This window comes from Battus philenor, unplaced genomic scaffold, assembly GCF_028537555.1.
Source record: "Battus philenor isolate CCGP_79_NKW_IND1 unplaced genomic scaffold, ilBatPhil1.0.hap1 SCAF_17, whole genome shotgun sequence".
NCBI lineage: Eukaryota > Metazoa > Arthropoda > Insecta > Lepidoptera > Papilionidae > Battus > Battus philenor.
The window spans coordinates 9,385,986-9,407,805 of NW_027181679.1; the positions used below are offsets into that span (position 1 = coordinate 9,385,986).

Below are 21,820 nucleotides of genomic sequence, written 5' to 3' on the forward strand. Positions count from 1 at the left end.
GCGGCGTGTCTGATCGCCACCTCCATCCTTTCTTTCCACCCGCTAGCGGCGTGGAGGTCATTTGATAGCGCTAGGACGCTATCGATATCAATACGGTCCAAAAATCCCGTAAGGGACTCTAGTCCCGCACCTAAATCTGTCATACCTGCCCTGGGGGTGAGTTTTCTTGCTGCTGGTGCTGGTGGTTGCGGCCTTGCGGCCGCCGCAGCTCGAGCTGACTGGGTTCCCGGCAGGGGTTTGGCCCATGCCGAGACTAGTGGAGCCGGTGCCGGGCGCAGCGGCGCTGGCGGTGGCTGGGTGGCGGTTGTGGTACCGCGTGGTTCCGGGCGGGGGCGGTGCTGGTAGCGCTGATTGCGCTTAGCACCCCCGCGGTGCCTGCGCGGAGCTTTGGAGCATCCGCGATAGTTCGCGGGATGTCCTTCAGCCTTACACAGGCAGCAGGTTGGTGGGTCGGCCGAGTTGGCCGGTCTATCGCACTTAATTGTGCTGTGATCTCCATCACATTTGACGCATCGGGGGCGGGCGTAACAGTTACGCGCCGAATGTCCGTAGAGTTGGCAGTTGTGGCACTGCCCTACCTGTCCTTTCCTATGCGGGGTTTCTATTTTAATGCCGCTGAGCTGGCACAACGTTTTTACGTTGTATACTTTTTTGCCCTCCGGAGAGAGCTCAATTGATGCCATCAACAAGGGGATGGGTTGTTTTGTCCTAGAATTGGACATCCTGTAGACACTCCTCGCCGGAATGCCTTGTGCCTTAAGGTCTTCGAAGGCCAGGCCTGCGTCAACCTCAAGAGGGATGCCTCTGATGACAACCCTTAGCTGTTTGTCCTCCGGGAGAGCATAGGTGTGAAACCCTATGTTCTGTGCCCTGAGGTGCTTTGTAAGTTTACGGTAGTCGTCTACCGTACCTATGTTGATAATGATACCCTGCTGGGTATTTTTTGCCTTAAGGCAAGAAATTTTATTTCTGGCTATCCATTTGGATAGCTCATCCCATTTGCCCTTCTCCTGAAGGATAATGGGCGGAGGGGGTTTGGGACCCCTGGGTGCCTGTGGTTCGATTTCTTGCGGAGCCTTGCGCTCCGTCTGGGCCACTTTCTTAGGCGGCGATGCGCCTGGTGATGGGAGGACCGAGGTGTCCTCGGTTTCGCTTTTCTTGAGCGCACGTTTGCGCTTTTTAGTAACGAGGGTGAAGCCCTCGTCACCTGTCGAGTTAGCGTGTTGTTCGACCTCCATGTCGGAGCCGCTGGACTCTGACTCTGAGGTCGTTTTGGATCTCCCGTAGGAGGTGGAGGGCCGGCCCTGTGGGGTCGGACGGGTCTCTGGCCTGTGTGCGGCCCTTGGGTTTTTATCCGGCACTGCTGTGCCGTCGTCGGTTTCGCTTCCTAGGAAGCATTTATGCTTCGCTATGAAGCCTTCCCATAGTTTGGGGTGAGATTCCTGGAGGAAGCGGACTAGGTGCCTCCCTAGTTCCTCCATCTTGATGCTGTTGGATGGTTGCGTTAGTTAGTTACTCCCCGCCTAGCGGCAGGGAGAGAGAGTCTTTCCTCCCTCGGTAGCCTGCTCGCTTGCGCGGCAGCCACCAACGGGAGGTAAGGGCGTCGAATTGGTCTCCCAAGGGAGACGAAATAAATGGTGTACTTACCCCACTGGAACCCAGCGGCGTTTTCCACCTCAGCGTGGCACGTGCACACTCACACACTCGGGCGCTCTGAGCGCACCGTCGGCTGCGCGCACTTGCACAAGACACGACCGCCCGGCGGGCTGTCGCGTCGAACACTGAATCACACAACTACTCGTCGGTAACTTTGGCGGGCAGCATGGGCTGCCGGGGACTGCACTATGGGAGCGCACGTCCGTCCGCGTCGACTACCTGCGAGCGAGTCCCAAAAGAAATAGGAATAATATTAAAAACGATAGTGTATTGATAAGATGTGTGATATTGTATGTATTGTACAAAGTGAAGGTCGCCGGTAGCAGTGAGCGCAGTTCCAGTCATCGTGGCGATCTGTGGGGAAGGCTCATGCTTTACAGCGGGCGTCTATCAGGTGAAAAGAAGAAAGGTGTCTTGCGGCCATGATAAATTTTAAGTTTCTACTCTTATTGTGATTTTAACGATTTTTATATTCATTTAGATAATTCGAAACAAGATTTTTGTTGACAAAAGCACATTAAACATAATTCATTGTATTTTTTTCAAATTGTATATATTAAGATGTTTTATATTACTATACATTTACTTTCTATATCTAATAGATTTAAGCCTTACTTTGCGGAAGTCCATCCTAAGTAAGAAAAGGACTAATGTATAGCTACTTCCACTATGCAGCAGTAGTCGTGCAATGAAGTGTCAAACACCAAGTCCATTGCGAGACTCGGTGTTTGGCATTAATTGATGTAACATTACTCCTAAGAATGCCCCGTGGAGGAATGAAACACGCGTTGAGTGAATTAACGGTGGTAGTTGTGTAATTCGCATTGCTTGTCGCATGCGCATTTATCAGCGGGCTGGAAGGTAGTGCACTTTATAGCACGACTACTGCTGCATAGCGGAAGTAGCTATATATTAGTCCTTTTCTTATTTACTTTTTATTTGTTTCGCTTTGGGTGCGCGTTAGATGAGTAAGTATATTATATTTTTTCTTGTCTTTATTGAGCAATGAAGCATTTTTGCTAAGGTTAAATTACGGTTTACATAAAGAAGATGAACTGATTGACATATATACATACGTGTATCTACATGGTTCATTCATAAATATAATACCTTTTATAAAGTGAAGGAGCTTTGGCATCCCAACGACAACGACTGGGAAGTCCCATCGCAATCGCAAGTGCGCAATCGCAATCGCAATAGCAAGTGCGATCCTAAGTGGCGGGTCCGATTTCCAGGATACCGTTCTTTACAATAACATATATGCAATAAAGTATTGTCAGTTCCAGCATCCACTGCGTATCATAATAACACACTGAGAGCGCCTGCCAGGTGTGGCGATGATAGTATATCCACACATAAATATCTTTGGAGAAGGCCTATAGCCGTGTAGCTGTGTAGCCTAAGGCCGTGTAGTGAGCGTCTATGGTCTAAAACGACGACGATGATGTTGATAAAGTGATCGTTTTAAAACATGTTACATTATGTTCTTTATTTGAATAGAACAGCTCAATAAAATCTGGCAATACAAAGTCTGAAACAAATAGTACACAATAAAATATTTTTTGGAAATACGAGTAAAGGATTTAGAGCTTTTATTGAAAATGGAGTTTACATTCACCGCTTTAATCTTTTACCCCGTTAAAAATCAAGAAGAAGCTTTTCAAAAATAATAAAATAGAATAGAGAGATAGAATACTAGTTGACGGTTGTCAGAGTGAGTAAGGAAGTTTAATTGGCGTGTAATGACTTAAGCTTTTGTACCTTTTGTCCTCGAGACAAAATGAAAACAACGATGAGTTGCCCTTTGCTGTAAATCAAATTCGAAATTGAAGGAACATTTAACTATGTACATAATGTTGTACATAGTATAATTTAAATGTTGTTTGACCTATAAACAAACACATAACAGAATCATTATTTATACGACAACTTGTACGATGTTAATAACTTATGTATACTGCTGGTATATCTAAATAAATTATCAGTACGGTTAAAGAACGAAAATAAACATTGATTTAATACCGCAAAATTTACGTATTCAAAAGTCTTTGTAATAATTTCAGAAAAATTTGAATCTATATGAGTGATATCAATTGAATAAATAGGTTCGCCGTTAAAGCTTTCCGGGGAAGCTTTAGGTAATGGTCATTGCCAGCGCTGTGATCGCTTCAGCGTTCGCAGTACCATGGACAAGGGCAGCAAAACGATTACGGTCGCTGAATGTGAGCTGTTTTAATTCAAAACAATGGTCACGGCAGTCCTTTCATGATCTGTGAGAAGGCTGGCCGTTGAGGCATGCGCGGACGGTCGGTCGATACCGGGTGACGTCAGTGGGAGACGGGCCTCAGTCAGGCGCCGCAAGCCGCAGCGCGAACATGTGGCTGCAATGCTTGGCTACTACGGTGCTCATCGCCGCCGTCACTTCCCGCGAGGTCTTCACCAACTCGTTCCTGGTCCGCTTCAAGCGCTCCATCCGTCACGACGAGGCGCATGATGTAGCACGTAACCATGGCTTCGATAATCTTGGACCGGTAAGTTACCACGTGGATTTTCGTAAACAACCACCGGCTCGCGCTCATATTCGCCGATATTATGATTTATGGCGGCACCACTGAATCCGATCAAATATCGTCCTTAAATCATGATGTGGTGATTCATTTCCGGTATTATTAATAGATAAACTTGAGACAGAGCGCCATACGAACATAAGGCTTCTCGCTTCGAAACTTTCGATTAAGTTTTCACTTATATTAAAACTTTATTATGAAATGGCAAAAATTAAACATTTTCAATATATGAAGAAGTTCGCTTTATTTATATAATTTTGGCTTAAATTTAGAATTAGTTTCAAATTAACAATAATTGGAGCTAATCAATTTCTGCCAATTTCGAAAGATATTAAATAACATATTGATATAACTCGGTTATTGTAAAAAAAAACATCTACATATTTTGGATGAATTTTTTTTGGACACAGAAAGGAATTTGTGTAAATAAATCTATTTTTCAAGACGCTACACAATAGCAGAAAATCAGTAGACCGTAGGCATCAAAGTTTTTCTTTTTACGGGTGCCGTCGGTAGAAAAATGACTGAATTAATGAAATATATATCGTCATATCGAAGACAAGGAACGCAGACGAGGCGTTGTGGAGAATTTTGAATTTCATGTGAATAATTTTAACGCGATATTATTCAAAACTGAAATGATAAATTATCGTTTGAATACATTCATTCTTTGACCTCAGACTTTCTGTTATATCTTAATATCTTTCATACTTTTTCTATGAGTTATGTATTCCGTAATCAGCTCATGTTAAAACAAAACAAAAGCTGCTGTTCGATATCTTCGTCATGCGTGTTAATACGTACATCATTTCAGTCGTAGAATATCAACTGGACACAGGCGTCTTTAGTTTTCCGATATGACCGGTTGAAAGCGGCCTGCATTCAACGTCTAGTCATATATTATAATGCTGGATAATTACTACATTTCTATTTATTATGGAACGACGTAAGCCAACAGGATTATGATGTAAAGGTAGCGGTTGGTTGTATCATAAAGTTACTTTATAACAATATTTCCCACGTATAAGTGAGATTATTTTTTGGCGTCGAGTACATTTATATATATTCAATTATAGTAATTATCAAAACCATTAATACTAAAAAGTCGTTCTACTATTCAAGCTTTTGCCTTCAATTTTTAAATTTTACTTCCATAAATTATGTTAATATTTATATCATATTTACACTGATGTTAAATATAAATATAAACTAGATATTAGTGAAAATGTTTACATCATAATTTAAAATCTAAGCTGAGATATAAATAATTTGATACTAATCGTTAACTTTTAAGAAGAAAATCATTCATTAAATATTCGTAATAGGGTTATAATTTTTCTTTTCTATTTTCCATTATATTTTACATTTCGAACGCAGTAAAACTTAGCATAGCAACTTTGTCTGTTTATTCGAAGATTCGCTATGTTTCATTGCGGTTATTTACATACTCGTATTTGCGCAATGAGCTTTGAGATTTATTATTATACTATCAACATATTAAATTAAATAAACGATATTGATCATTCACCGTTGTGTAAAAGTAAGATTAAAAACTCAGTTATGGTCTTAAAAATATAAAAATTAAAGGTTTACGAAAATTTTAAATTAATCATACCTTAATGTAATATTACCAGCAAAGCTTTTTGCAAAGGTTGATTTCCTTACATTGCCGTAACACAATCATTTGACTACCATGAAAGGTTAAGAATACGATGGCCGTACCTTAAGATATTAATTATATACAATAAAATGTAAGAAACGGTAGTAAAAATTTAAATAAAGAATAAAGAATATAAATAATGGCTTGACACACCTAAAAATTAATATTAGAAATGACAAATTTATAAATAAATTTGAAACAAACTTAAATAACTGTTATTACGAAAAAATTGCTATTTTAAAGAGAAAGTACTCATGAAATTTATCAATAAAGTTTTGAACAGTGTGTTGGCATTTGTTTTGTTTGATAACGGTGAATATTACGACAGATTTCGAGTTAATTATTATCCATTGAGTACAAATCGGAACACGGCTCCATTAAAACATGAAAATAAATAAAACATCGTTTGGGGACAAAGCAATTAATGGTATCACATACTGTATTCGCGTAAAAGATCTTCCGACCTTATTCAGACGAGATGTATCCAAAATGTCATCTTAATGATTGATGGGATGATTGTTTATACAAGGAAAAACTTTAAAGAGGCGAATTTAGAACTCATTTTCTGTCAAATAAAGTACGATACACCCCATTCAAAAAATATTGATTTGAGAAATAACAAATAGCTTAATGATGATACAGGAAGAAAAAGCAGTTTCAAAATTCGAATATACACATATTAAAATTAATTATTGTTAGGTGTAGAAGTTATTGGCCTGTCGCATTCCAATAGAAAAAATAAATTTATTTATCATATTTGAGAGCCATTACTTTATACGGAATGTTTGGAAATAGGTGTTGCTGCGTGCTTTAAAGTTATTTTGCTGACAGTGAGCACCTTCCAATCAAACACCTTACATTATCTTTAAATATATTTATTCCAAATTATAAAATCGATTTAATCCGTCAACTTTACTGAATAGCCGCGCCTCCGTTTATCTAATATAACAAGATGTCAACTGTGACCAATTGGATATAAATTTAGATAACTAATCAGTGACGACGAGATATCGTTCAAATTTGCACAAAAAAAAATGTTGACGATAAAGTTAACTGCGAATACAAGAAAACGCAAACCAAATCAATTACGTAATAGTTTGTAATGATACTTGACAATAAAATGCATAAATAAAAATATATATCTTTAGCCATCATCAATTCAATTGTGGAACATTTTCAGCTAGACATAAAGCTCTATCACAGATTTTATAAAGGACCGCTTACAACCGACCTGAATTCAGGATCTTCAAGCGGCCTAATTAAGGTCCCTGGTTCATAGTCTCCACCCCAAAACCTTGAAGCCTCAGTCCGTCTGTTCTGCGCGTTATGGCCTACCTACTTCCAATTCAGCATGCCAACGATGAGCTATCTGTTAATTTAGTTCGTCTTCGGATCCTCATTCCTGATTTGAATTCGTAGCGAAACGTGTTGGTAAACATCTAATAATGTACAGAGTGATTTGATATAGGTGTTCATACACCTAAAACACTTAAAAGGAGCCAGTGTGTAGTCCATTTGTAAGCGAGCTATTAATCTATTTATCCTCACTTCCAATCCACCTATATATAGTGATCAAATTTGATTCTTTGAAATATGTTACATGATTTTTTTTTTCATCATGCGATAGGCTAATGTCTTCAGGAAGTACAATATCTGCAGCGACAGACAGTAAAGAATAATAAATTTTAGTTTTAAAAAAAATTCTTATCAAATTATCATTAGGCTATTCATTGTTTCTGAAACTATTGATATTTGGATAGAATACACCATACATTAATTGACTATATATATGCTATAAATTCACCCCTTCAAAGCTTTTACATCACGGTATGGCATATATAAATAGTACCTAAGCCAACGCTGTTACACTCTTAAATTTTTGTTAGGCTATCGTACTTTATATATTCATCTCACAGAGTGTTTCTGAAATTATGGAATCTTTACGAGAAAAATAGAGTGGTTGCTTACAGCCTCTGCCATTTGTATTCATAGATACATTCGCAAAGTTTATAGGAGAAAGTTGTGTAAGATTAACAAAACATTTCTTTATCTTATTTACAAACATGAAAGGTTTTTTTGTAATTATGTAATTTTAGTAACTTATATATAAAGAAAATCACCGCGCTATCATCGGAGTCTAGATATTATCACAGCTGACAGTTGTGACATTTGTTTTAAAATAAATCAATTGAAGGTTAAACTGAGAAATTTTAACAGGTAATTAAAATGAATTAAGAACCTGAAATAAGAGCTTTAAATATAGTTTCTTTTGTTTTTCAGGTAACTATCTTGCCTAACAAAATAATATTAATGATTAAGTGTCGTAGCACATTTTAACTTATAAAAACGATAAAAAAAAGTTTAAAAAAACGAATTTTCAAAACCTTCCCGGAGATGTACCTAATAATTTTCAAAATTTCCACGGCGAATGGATGTATGGTTTTTGAATGTGTCGTGTTGACAGACAGATAGTGGACGTTAATTTTTACACATAAAGATAAATATTTCTTTGGGGTTTTAGGTGAGTTATAAAAATGTTTTTCCTTCAAAGGTGGACTAGACTAACGAATACAGTAACGTTTTTCTTTTTTAATAATTCACTTCTTTATTGGAACATTTTGTTATCGAATTTTTGCGACGGTGAAATATTTTTGAATTGCATCATTATTATACTGTTAAGATTAAACTCTTAAATGTTTTATACTCGATGTATAATAATCATACTAATTATAGTTAAATTGTGCTATAAACCATTTAACACAATTAGTGAAACAATTAAAGCTTACTTCCACAGACAGAAATACTTAACCAATATGTTGAAGAACCCATTTAAAATTTCTACAGCGATGAATTCAATTAATCAATGTTCTTTTACTTGAACAAAATATGACTTAAGCTGCGTTACAAAAAAGTGATTACTATTGTAGATCCCTTAAAAGTACTATTAAAGATCTAGCTAAAGATTACCAAAAAAAATTAAAAAATTCTTAATTAAAAATATCTTTATTAAAGGGAGAATTTATATACGCTTTTGAATCGCCGATTATTTTAACATTCTATCTAGTAAGCTACCACTAGTTTGGAATGCTAATTTATTGAGAAGAGTCGACCAGAAACACAATGCTCTTTTAAATAAAATTTCAACAAGTTCCTTACAAGATTCTTTATTTAATAAACTAGTTTTAATTTCATATTTAAAACTAAGAAAACGAAGGTTTGATATATCTTGTGGAACATAAATATATATAAACACGGACTCATAACGGACTTGTTAACTTTTTGAAGACGAAATTAAGACGTTACGAATTTATTTTATTTTGAAGTGTTTATCATCTGTGTTACTACAACTATTTTTCATATATGACTTTAATTTACGGCGCATTAATAATATGTCATTGAAAATATATTGCGAAAATATAAAGGAATTGCCTGTTCATTATTATAAAACTTTTGTTATTTAATAATAACTACTATTATAAAAAAATATGTAACCTGAAAATTTTCAATAATTTTGTTATCTTTTTCTTAAAAATATTTTGTCTTTAACTCCTTTGCGTTTTTAGTAGCATACCAAAAACATGTAATTGATTATGTTTTAAAAATCTGCTATTCGTTTTACAACACTACAATATAGTGATTTGTAACTAATGGTGCGTTGTTTTAAACATAACTTTTATTTTGGATTTTAATGCTACATTATGGAAACACGTCGTTTTATTATTACTTTTTATATTTTACTTTCATTTGTCATAAGCAATAAACTTTAATTATATATGTTATAATGATTTCAATAAATATAAATACAAGAAATTTTTGTTTGCAGAAATTGCTATAAATTGCTTATGAAATCAATAAAGTAGAATAAAAAAGATATATAGATAATAAAAACATATAAAACAAATATTAGCCATTTGTAATGACGCAGAAAGACAATAATTATCCAAAATGGCATCACGCTGGTAGAAATGATTCCAGCTTCATTATTTTGTAACGTTTGATCAGATAATTACTATATTTATGCTTATTGCGCAGTGGTAGTCTAGATATACAGAGTGATTGATGTAAAAGCTTTAAGGAGACTTTTACACCTACATATTTCCAATCGCCCTGTATAAAACACTGAGAAACAAAAACTGGAGCAACAGATGTTAAACAATAATTAATTTTAATATATACTAGCTCGAATTTTAGAAACACTTTTTCTTATTATATTGTCATTACATTATTTATGATTTCTGAAACCATTGATATTTTGACAGGGGCTACATATGAATCACTAGCAAATTGGCTATACATTGAATGCTCTTATAATTTTCATAACTTTTTTAAAATGTCTTTAAAATGATTTACATGCATGTATGTGTATCGTAAGAAATCTGGCATGATTTATTTTACTTGGCCGTTTCACATCAGTGGCAATTTTGTCGTTTCAGCCTATAGTGCCCACTGCAAGTCAAAGTCCGCCCCCGAGGATATATATGGGGGGTATACAATAATCGCCTCGCTTGGCATGCGAGTTGGTGATCGCAGTGCGGTGTTATAGCACAAAGAGCACGCCGGTCGTCATCCTCTGGAAACTTGTTTTAGGACCAGTGACAATCCTATATAATTAATGCAAAAAGTGTTATTTATATAAAATTGTATTCCAGGGATCTTACCCGCAACAGTTCAAGTATTCCAACGGTAGGCTACAACTGGACGTTAAAATGTTGTAATATATAAATGAAGGATCTTTCTCACTATCAAATTTGACAAGATATATTATGTTTAACTTATTTATGATTATATGTTTTGTAAATAAAGTTAGGTTATATTTTTCATGTACTTATATGAAAAGTCTATTGAAACATAGATTGTGGCGGCGAACCTGTCTTTATATATGCGAGTGAGTTTTATTTCGAAACATTCGTCGACATCAGTGGGCATTGCGTGATAAGTCGACTTTATCCCTGACATTGATAAGGCAGTTTTACAATTGGGTAGTTACTACGTGAAATGCGGGATGGTTCACTGTACTCACAATTTTGGCTGTTAATGCTAGAAAACGTATTTAAGTACAAACATTTGTGGCCCCCTTAATAGATTCAACTTTCTATTTTATAACTTCTAAGGATTATATAAATAATTGGTGATATTGTTTTGTACAAATGACTGTCACAAATCAAACATAATACATTTTCAAGTATCGTTCAAAAATAAAACTAAAATCGTCAAATATTGACAAAATAAATGGTGGTATTTGTTACATTTACACTTACGAAGTAACTTGAGAAAATGGCCATTTGGGCGGAATCTAAACTTAATATATCTAATTAGAAATAAATTCCTTTACTGACAAATCACATAGGTAAATTGTTATACTGTATAGTAACTAAAAGCACAAAGATACCATTACATGACATTTTATTTATGAAATCTACATTCTACAGATATTAGCGTCTGTGCCTTTGTTTTTACAATTACATTTAATATTTACGCATCTTTTTGCACACGTTTCTGCGTGTCACAGTAAATTAGTCTAGTCTCTTAAACTATTGTCTAACTTAAATCTTAAACTATTTAAAACTAAATTGAAGTAAAGTGATTATTATTGTTTTTTTTTTAATAATTGGTGTCTTATTTGTTTTTTACCTCGCTCTAAAAATATCCAGTTTTGAACATAAAGGATCGTGCGTGCACTTCCTCATCTGTATACCATATTGCCATCCTCGGGTTTGTATGCTAGTATCTGTGCGGTCGTTATATCTCTTCCGTGTAATGACGCGAGTTTGTATGACGCAGTATTGCTATCACTGCATGATGGACATTGTTTTACTGCCCGATGGTGTCTATTGTTCAATGAATAATGTTCTTTAGCCTCGGTCTTCATTCCCTGAGCCACTTGGATGATGAGCGTCCTTCCATGAGATTTTAGATCCTTGATATTTTTATTACTGTAACACTATATGCAAAAGATTAAAGTAGAAAAAACTAGGATAATAACCAGTCAGACCCAAACCTCTGCACTGTGCGTTAAATATTTAATTGTACCCAAAGCGCCGTAAAGCAGTTTTCGTCGATTCCAATCGGACAAAAAATAAAGTTTTTCTTAAAAAATTCCTTCTTTTTTGAAATATGCTTATTTGTTCTGGGCCTTAATTTTTTAACGGATATGTTATTATAGTCAATCTTTTTCCCACAACGTACTAACTGTGAATTACATATAAAAAAATTAAAAATCAAAATGTCATATGAATATTTTTTTATTTGTAACGGCGCCTAAGTGGCAGTAACATGACACGGTTTACGTCATTAGGCTTTTAAAAAGTTGCAGGGTGCCCCACTCACACTAGCAAAAGTTGCCGCATAATAGATGGCTTGCAACTACGTGACCTAAATACGCGACTCGGTACGCAAATGTATGAATATATGTGTTTGACACAATAATTATTAGGTCATGATTAACGCGTGTTATTCCGGAAGTAATAATTTTTTTATCTGCTTATAAGTGTGTCGTAAGGGACTCACTTTTATGTGTAACACATTCAAAACAATGTAATTTATATTTTTATCAATCAACTAATTGTCTTTTAAAATCAAAATATTAATAGGGTTGTAACAGCCGTAAAATAATATAACTTAAAAGTCTAAACTAAAAAACTTGTTCCAAATATATAAGTAACACTACTAAAAATTTTTAATTCGTCATTTGAAACACTCGAAAATAATATATAACAACTTTAAGATTACAGCAAACAGTACGTGATAGGCAATATGAAACTGGTGGTAGTTCTTGCGAATGACTGTATGGCTTATTTTGTTTCTGTATTCTTTTTCAATGCCGTTTACCTTTATTGATAAGAGTCGCGCTCTTCCTACATAGCCTTGATTGTAGATTCGACGAGTTTCCACAGGTCTCTATGACACTTTTTTTCTTTTTTTAATATGAGACTTGTCTCCACAAACAGAGACCGTCCATCGGGTAGGTGACGAACTCTGGAACCAGGTCCTTCTACTTTTCCTACGACAACCAGCTCATCGATACTCTACGGTTGCATCCGAATGATGTGACGGAAGTAACAGATGGTGACTTTATACTTGACTTGATCGAGAACAGTTTATTTTCTTCTGTTTTTGTTTTAATTTTTATGCAAAAATAAGTGTAAATATTCTTCGCTTTTTACATTGATGAACTTATAATACACACGTAGGCAAAAAGGCGAAACGATCTAAAAAGCCAAGATAACTCTTCCGCACCCTACGACAACGATAAATGACAGCATTACGTATGGCCGCCGTGTGGACGCTTGTATAACTGGTAATAATTAACCAAAGATATAAGTTTTGTTTCTGACCGGCGAATAATACATCAAGGAACTACAGCATTTCAGTACAAAACAAACCTCTTTTTATTGTTAAGAAATAAACCCATCAAATAGATTTCACAAATATCTGAAAACTTTTATAAATAGAAAAATCAATTAGGATTACGTTATTATCGTTTGTTAAAGTCACCTTGAAAAATTCAATTTAACCTTCTTAAGATGTTCATCAGTTAAATGATTGATTATATATTTTCTTCAGAAAAAGATTTCAGTTGTCTAGACATCTTCAATCATTGTTTTCTAACTCGTATAAGAATCGAGAGATATAGCTCAAGTGACTTGAAAAATAAAGATAAGTGAGTTAGTTTTGCAGACGGTCTAACATACATTTATAAAAACAGATATGTTGACTATATAAAGAAAATACAGAAGAATACACAATCGTAGAGAAAAGAGTTTTTAATAAGGATTTCACATTAATATTGTAAAATTTACATTCATTATTATCTGTAATAATTTCACTTTCACACAATATATACAAAATCTTTATTACGTATTTTAAAAATAAATTGAATTAAATTTTCCTTAACATTTATATAGCCTCAAATATTTTGGACTAGTAATTACGTACTGTCAAAATTACTCTTAAACTGTAAACCGATATGAAAAAAAAATTGAATTTTTTTTTCATATCGGTTTACATTTTAAGAGTAATTTTTTTTCATATCGGTTTACAGTTTTTTTAATATGAACTGTGTGCATTTGACAGTTCGCATTTAACTTCACGCGTTTCAGGTTACACACCCCATATTTATTTTTTCGTTTAATACACTACTTTTGACAAAATAACTAAATTCGTCGTTCGGAAATATGCTACGTTATTTATATTATTTAATTTTTTTTTTTTTTGGAAGCATCCTATCAGATACTTTGGCGGTAGAAAGTCTTTCTGGATACTTAGCTATTTTTGGTAATAAAATACAATAATGAGAATAATAAACATATATCATCGAATTTTTATGTAATAACTAATAGATTCGCCAACGACATAAATATACAATTTTCTCCACTACATCGTGGTAATAGTGGTTTTATTGCTGAATAGAGCACACATATTTTACTCAGCATTTGTTCGTTCATAATAACCCGGCGAAAGCGTTGTAGACATTTATCATTGAGTTACGACGTGCCATCTCTTAGCTTTGTGAATTCTACATCAATATGCTTTTGGTTTCTGAATGAGTTTGCTTTTTATATTTAGATCGCGTTCTTTTATTTTTATCTACGTCACATTACGATCTTGAATTAACTTTTGTGATTATAATTTTGCTGTGATAATTAAAGTTATATAGAGTTCCTATTTCCAGTCACCCTGTACAATAACTGTTTACTTTATTTATTTGCTTACATTTTGAAAAACTTATATGTAAAAATAGTCGTCGTATTAGCCTATACGCGCCTTCTGCAAGGTATAGTCCTCCCCCATAAATATCAATCGGGTTAGACCATAATCGCCACGCATGGCAGGTGGGTTGGCAATCGCAGCGCGGTATTATAGTATGCAGAATACGCTGCCTCCTTCTAGAAATTTGTTTGTGAGAAGTAACAATTTATAATTAATGAACAAAGTATGAATTATATGCTTCGATCCTAAAATCGCATGTCTTAGTTATCTTAAAGTACTATTCATATTAAATGTTTAGGATATAATATCATTATCTATATTTTAGAAACAGAGAAAGAAAAACAGAGGAAAGAATGATCAACCGCTTTTTGCTTTTAAAATTCGAATTATGTGTTAACATAAAATTGTATTGAAAAACCATTTTAAACGAGAAATTGAACAAGCAATTTTTAAATATTTTCCTATAAATTCAAACAGCGTAATACTCTGACCATAAACCGTAGCCAGCTGAAGTGGCAATATGCGATCTCGTAAACCTGATAACTGTAAGTGAAGAGAGGTACCGAGTTCAAAAGGGAAACGTATAGTGTAATAGAAACATAAAAATGCATTAAAACTATGCAATTTAAAATAAGTACTTTCACTTTACTGGTTTTAATTTTATAACAGAAATTCAGGGCAATTGGTTATAGATATAGAGGTTTTTTGAGGCGATTGGTTACAGATATAGATATCGAGATATATAGATATAGAGCTTCTAAGGAATGAATCTGTGAATACGAATGCGCATTTGTTAGCAAAAAGCTTTATAGATTTTACATCCGTTTCCGACAGCCCTTTATATAGCTCATGTACTGACATTTATTGTGTAGAAAGCGGTATCCAAAAATCATTATACCAAAATAAATTAGCCTGTCTCATTTCAATAGTTTCAAAGTGATTACTTTATACAGGTTGATTAAAAAGAGGTGTAAAAACTTTAAAGGTTTTTGATGACAAATGCGCTAAACGCCTTTATTGTTTTCACATCTATAACCTATCACCCGATTTATATATAAGAATAATGTTGATGTAGATATTTTAGGTTCCACATCTTTCTCAAGGCTCCATGGAACATTCTCGTGTAATCAATTTTAACATCTTTTTTTAAGAAATGTGCTGTAATAATTGGCAATATAATTTAATTGTATATACATAGTTCGGTAAATGAAAAAGAAGAGAAAAAACGATATTAAAACATTTGAATTGACATGAAATATAGAAGACCTTTGTGAAATTGTTCAAAAGTGGAATAATACACAACGGCTTTCCTCAACAACGAAAATATATTGCTTTTTGGTGTACAAATTAATGGACAAGTTTCGTAGAGAATCAACATTTGTTATGTTAACATTCACCATTATTTATATAGTTTGACGTTTTTCTGAAAGTAACTGATTTTATGTATAAAAGTTATAGAGTAGGAAGTATTTAATAAATTCGTAGCAATTAAATCGCATAAACAGTGCTTTTTAATTTATATGTATTTATTTCGCAGTAACTTGATTATAAACAATATTGTAACATGTATCAAAATATGTTTAAAATAACTATAAGAATTAGTTTGTGAAATGCCTTCTAAATTTTATTAAATTCATGTGCTTATTACAGAAAACATATACATAATCGATATTTATTCGATTCGATTAATGAATTAATATTTTTAGAAATATTTTCTTATTGTTTTTTAATCTGTATATAAATATTAGTACCACATGCATAAGAAAGAGATAACTACTGAATAATACAATACAAGTACTTGATATGCTACACAAACGAAAATAGTCTATGGAAAAATTAGAAATTTATTTTGCGCCACAGAATAATTTCCATTATTACTCCACGTTACAATTTGGTGAATGTGGCCATACATATTATATCTGATATATTTTTCCGAATTCCTGTTTAGAACCTAAGCCTTATTACTACATATAGATATACATAGGGTAATGTCACTGATATTATTTGTAACGAATCTTGGTATATCTACAGCTAATTTGCTATTATCGTTTCAGTCGTAGTACTATCCAAATCGTATTAACGTTATTATTAATATTAATATTACAAGAATTTAATAAACATTGAAAATGCCTCTAATTATTTTACCGTTGCAAAGGCTAAAAATTAGTGGGGGTTAAAACGCAGCTTTGAATTCCATTTTTAAAATCCGTATTGAATACATGGATTTTCAAATAGAATTTGTTTTATAACAAATAATCATATCTCTATCACAATGCGTGACAATAACGTTAAATCCAAATTCGTGACGTCATTATCGAAACAGCTCCGCCATTTTGCTAAACAATCGACATCACCTGTATGTGTTAGACGTGACGTCATTCCGATATCATATATAATTATTCATAGTTGCACATATTTTTAATTGTTAATGATAGAACAAAGTTGGTGAAAAACACTATCACATATTATGGTTACAGCATATTGATTATAGCCTTGTATTGGTCTCTAAAATCATGCTCAAAACATCTCTTATTTAAAATTTATATTATTATTCGTACTTTAAAACTTGAAACGAAAGATTATTCTAGGAAAACTTTGAAAATTTAATAATAAACTGTTGATTACATAACGTGCTTTCAAGAAAGTTTTAACAATACAAATATATAATTTACCAATTTTGAAAGTATACTTTGATTATTTACTTATAATGATTACTTGTATATGTCATGACAAGAATGCCAGAAGAGCCCTCGTTTATGGAAACTAGAATAAAATTTAGCTCCCTGTTATGTCTTGTATTGTTGTGTGTATCTTGTAGTGTTGTATCTTTGTGAACATTTTTATATATATAATTATTTATATATATATATATATATATATATATATATATATATAAGTGGTATCTAGTAATAGATAATTCAATTGTTAAAACTATCCACTATTCATTCCTAAGCTTTAATATCACTTATGTAAACAACAATAAACTCTTAATTCATTGGGTATATTGGGTATATTGGTTCGATATACCATAATTGTCAGGGCAGGCGTGCTGTGTAGTATGATGATACGTAGAAGATTCTGGTAACTAATTTCTTTATTGCCTTATACAACACCTACGCGAGGAAATATGATAAGGTTATTATTCTTTGCCGGGTTCGCAAGGTAAAACGGCGTAGAAAGCCCTTCCTAGGTGGACTAAAGCCATAGTTAAAGTTGAGAGAAGTCGGGCAACGCAAGAGCGATCTTTGTGGCGAGCCTTACAGTGGGAGTCCATCGGCTGAAAAGAAGACGAAGAACACTTTTTGATTTTATTATATTTTGATTGAAAGTTAAAAAAATTACTAGTTTAGCCTAAAGAAACATGTAACAAGCTTGTTTATCTTATGCTTATCCAATAGTGTCTCTTGGGGCTAATGTTTTAATTTTCATATTTTAATTATTATTTTTATGACCATAATTAAAGATGTAATACAAACATTTCTCGTATAAAATTTATCAACAGGTTTATAAAATATCTGTTCTATTAATATATCAGATCCAATTCACATGAGTTAAAACACATATTCAAAGCTGTACAGACTTGTCATTTTCTATTCATTAACTTTGTTAGTCTACGCATCACACCGGGAACTAGAAACGCACGTTACTAAAGTAGGTCGCCAAGAGCTTTCAGATTTTTTGATTGCAATTAAATGGTATCTAAGAGATCATAACTATATAATCACTTTAATAATGTTTCTACTTTTGTCACAAGGCTGTATTCAAATTAAGAACGCAGTACATAATTCAGTGAGTGTAATGAAATTAATAAATGTCTCACTATATTATATATAGACAATATATTATTAATAAATTAATTTAATAGTACTATAAAATATATGTTTAACAATATATTTAGAAAATAAGACTATTATATGATAGTTTTAATATTGTTTTTATGTATATTTTCGAATAGAAGAATGAACGATTTCCAGTTTATACACAATACGTATTTCAAGCTGTCGAAAACAAAGTCTGCGATAGGAAAGTTATTCATCGTCATGTTTCTATGCTAAAATTACGACTTGGACCCTTTGTTTTGTGTGGCAAACAAGCTCATAAAGCGGCCTCGTACTCGTTCATATAACATGACATATATATACATACCAATACATGCTCTATACACACTAATCCCGTGACCTACATCCTAAGTCCGTGACTGTCTTGTATTAGACGAGACATATAGCATCGATAAAACATATAAATATTTTTCGTTTACTTAATACTGTTTTGGTGAATGATTTTGAATTGTGTTAAACTATGTTATATATAATAATTATTTTTTAAAACAGTGTCACTAATAATAAAAGACTAAACATTCATAAGACAAAAACGATATCAAGTGCCCATTTCATGCCCACCCCAATATCTATCGTTGGGTGGAAGTTTTAGATTAGTACCTATATCTACTACATCACAATCAAACTAAGTAACTCCCACTTCGAGAAACAGGTCAATTGTCAAATCTATTATAAATCGATATTATACCTTACCTCTCTATCAGTCAACCCAATTAATAATAACCGAATGAATCTAAATATTATATGAATATCTCAACAAATCCACTTAGTAAAAGGGAATTCAACTCTGACATTTTACAAAGTGTATGTGCATAAATATATATTGTTGTTTTTTAAAAGATGTATTGTTGTGGAGTTTCTTCCTGCTTCTTCTCCACAACACTTAACAGCTAGCGAAGCAAAATCAAAAAAAAATAATATAAAAAAGTTGACGATTCATAAGAGTCCTATCAAATGTTCCAATGTCGATTAAATAAATTTAAATATGTAAATTCATACAGGATTAACGTTCCCCGTGAAAAAAAAAACAACATTTAATTAAATACAAAATAAACAAAGTTTGTTTATTTTACTTTAAAATATCACTAAGCTAAGAAAAAGGTTTTTTCTTTCGTTGGCGTGTTGCGTGAATGTTATCCGAGTAGAGCTTAATTAAAGGGGGATAAAATTGCTTGTTAATTAAGAAAAAAAACTGTTCTCGTTTTCCTTTTTTTAAGTAATTTCCTGTGACATTACATAAACCTTTTGTAAATAAGAATTTAAAGTTTTAAAATGGAAACGCTTTTTGTGATATCACATTATTTGTAATAAATTTAAAATAGGAAGTTTTTTATTTCGTTTTAGTCTTATAACATGTCTTCAAAATCATGACACCGTTACATATTTTCATATATATAAAAATTTCACAATAAATAACATTACTACGAAAGTAAAGACATTAGATCGATTACACCGATCTAAAAGTTGTATCAAACATGTTCTCTTTATATCTTAGAATGAGACGTAACAAGATATTTTACATTTGACCTTTAGAGTCCAGACAGCAGAGATCAGGTACAATATTATTTCCAAATCAATAAACATGATCTAAGTTTACAAGTATAGAATAATAAATCAAAAGTTATCTAAATTGTTGTCATGTCAAATTTGATAAAGCTATTTGTAAAACGTAAACCAGTCATTATGTATTTGAGAATCAATTCAACGCTGTAAAAAATTATTACTTTACGGTACTCGTAATAGAATTGGGCCTGGGTTATTTATTGTTATAAAATTTATTCTAAGAGCACTAATAATGTTTGCGAAGATAAATCTTTTTTGTTACACCAAAAGTATGCCTTCTTAAGTCGTTCTTAATAATGAGGGTCTTGGACTCTTTTCACTAGCTACTGCTGGATGATGTCATGTTATCAATCCCGACTGGTGCCTAGTGTGATGTAGATCTGATTGGACCTGATAGGCCACGTCTATGGTGCTCCGATCCTGGGGGCAACCCCTACATTCGCCGGCAACCATCATTTTCCGAATTGTCTCTCGTCTTATTGGTAACACGTTCAAAGTATTCAAACACACTTCGCGCCGTCTTGAGAGCCAGACACAAGCTTGATTCTCCGGACGAAAGGACGACATTTAGATAAGCTAAGTAAAATTAATACAAAAATCAACCAGCCATATCGGAAAAAAAGTCGGCTCTGTTATAGTTATAATAGGGGACGCCAAACCCAATCATATTAGACCAGAGCGTTGCTAGCGTGTCTTACACCATTTCTTCGTGTAGCGTTAACGCTTTCCGAATTGATAGTAATATCAAACCAGGAATTATAAAGGAACAATATAAATTCAATCCCCATCCATCCAGGTACAAACCGAGGTTACTCAATGGAACGTCCACGTAAGCAATGTATAGGACTTAACTGCGTCCCAATTATGTAATACAGTAGAACGTAACCGCTCTATCCCAAGCTACCGAGCGTGCCCTCTAGACTCGATACCTATAAAAGAGGGTTACAATAAGCGTCATCTGTTCCGTACCTTCTTGAACCCGCGGGAACGGGTCATATGCTACTTTTGTAGCAGTGTAGCCCAATGTCAGCACTGTCGTCATAAATCATAACTCAAAAGCGCCAATTCATCTGCCGCATTGAGAATCTACGTCTCAGTACTAAGGTATACATAAAAAAAAATGAAGAAATCGATGTGCACAAGTTTGATTATCTGTATAAGTAAAATTTATATTAATTTATGTAAAAAAAAAGACAACCCTACGAAAAAGACAAATTGTTCAAAGCCATTAGGTAAATCGCCTTCTAAGCATTATTACGTCCATTTCGTAAGCACAAAACACCTGTTTTATGACGTCGTGTAGAAGTATTTAACGTCTGAAAACGTTTCGATAAGAAATTACGAGCAACCCTTGCCATCTGAGCAATTAGCAACATTCGCATTAGAGTTAATGTTAATGACTATTTGTACTTGAAGATCCCGAGACCTAACTAAATATTAGCTAACATTTCATTAAGTAGTAAAGTCTATTAGAGAAACTTTATATACCAATTTACAAATATTATACCGATTTATTTTGTATTAATAAATCAAGTACAATTTGTGTTTTAATAAAATCCCCAGTCATACTTCATTTTAGGTTTTAATGTTTATGTTATATCATCGCCATCATTTCTACCGTAGAACATCCACCATTTTTGGTTAACGTCCGACACTGCGCTTTAAAGTCCGTGATTTCCACTTGAGTCTTAAAACCCCGGCGTATAATATTTTCACGAAGGCAATAAACGTCATAAATCCATTAGAACGTGTATCCAAATTATAGTTTTGTAACGACTGCAGAGGTTTTATATTACAGCAAGAAAATTGCCAATGTAATTCCAAAC

General features: G+C 33.6%; 1 protein-coding gene across 1 annotated transcript in view; it reads left to right on the plus strand.

The window, feature by feature from the left end:
- Positions 1 to 3,841: 3,841 nt before the first annotated feature.
- The window catches only part of amon (amontillado), a 47,092-nt gene continuing 29,113 nt past the window's right edge, over positions 3,842 to 21,820 (plus strand). Inside the window, exons 1-2 of the mRNA XM_068763286.1 lie at positions 3,842 to 3,878; positions 3,937 to 4,187. Of these exons, the coding sequence (XP_068619387.1) occupies positions 3,842 to 3,878; positions 3,937 to 4,187 (288 nt within the window). The remainder of the gene's footprint in view (positions 3,879 to 3,936; positions 4,188 to 21,820) is intronic.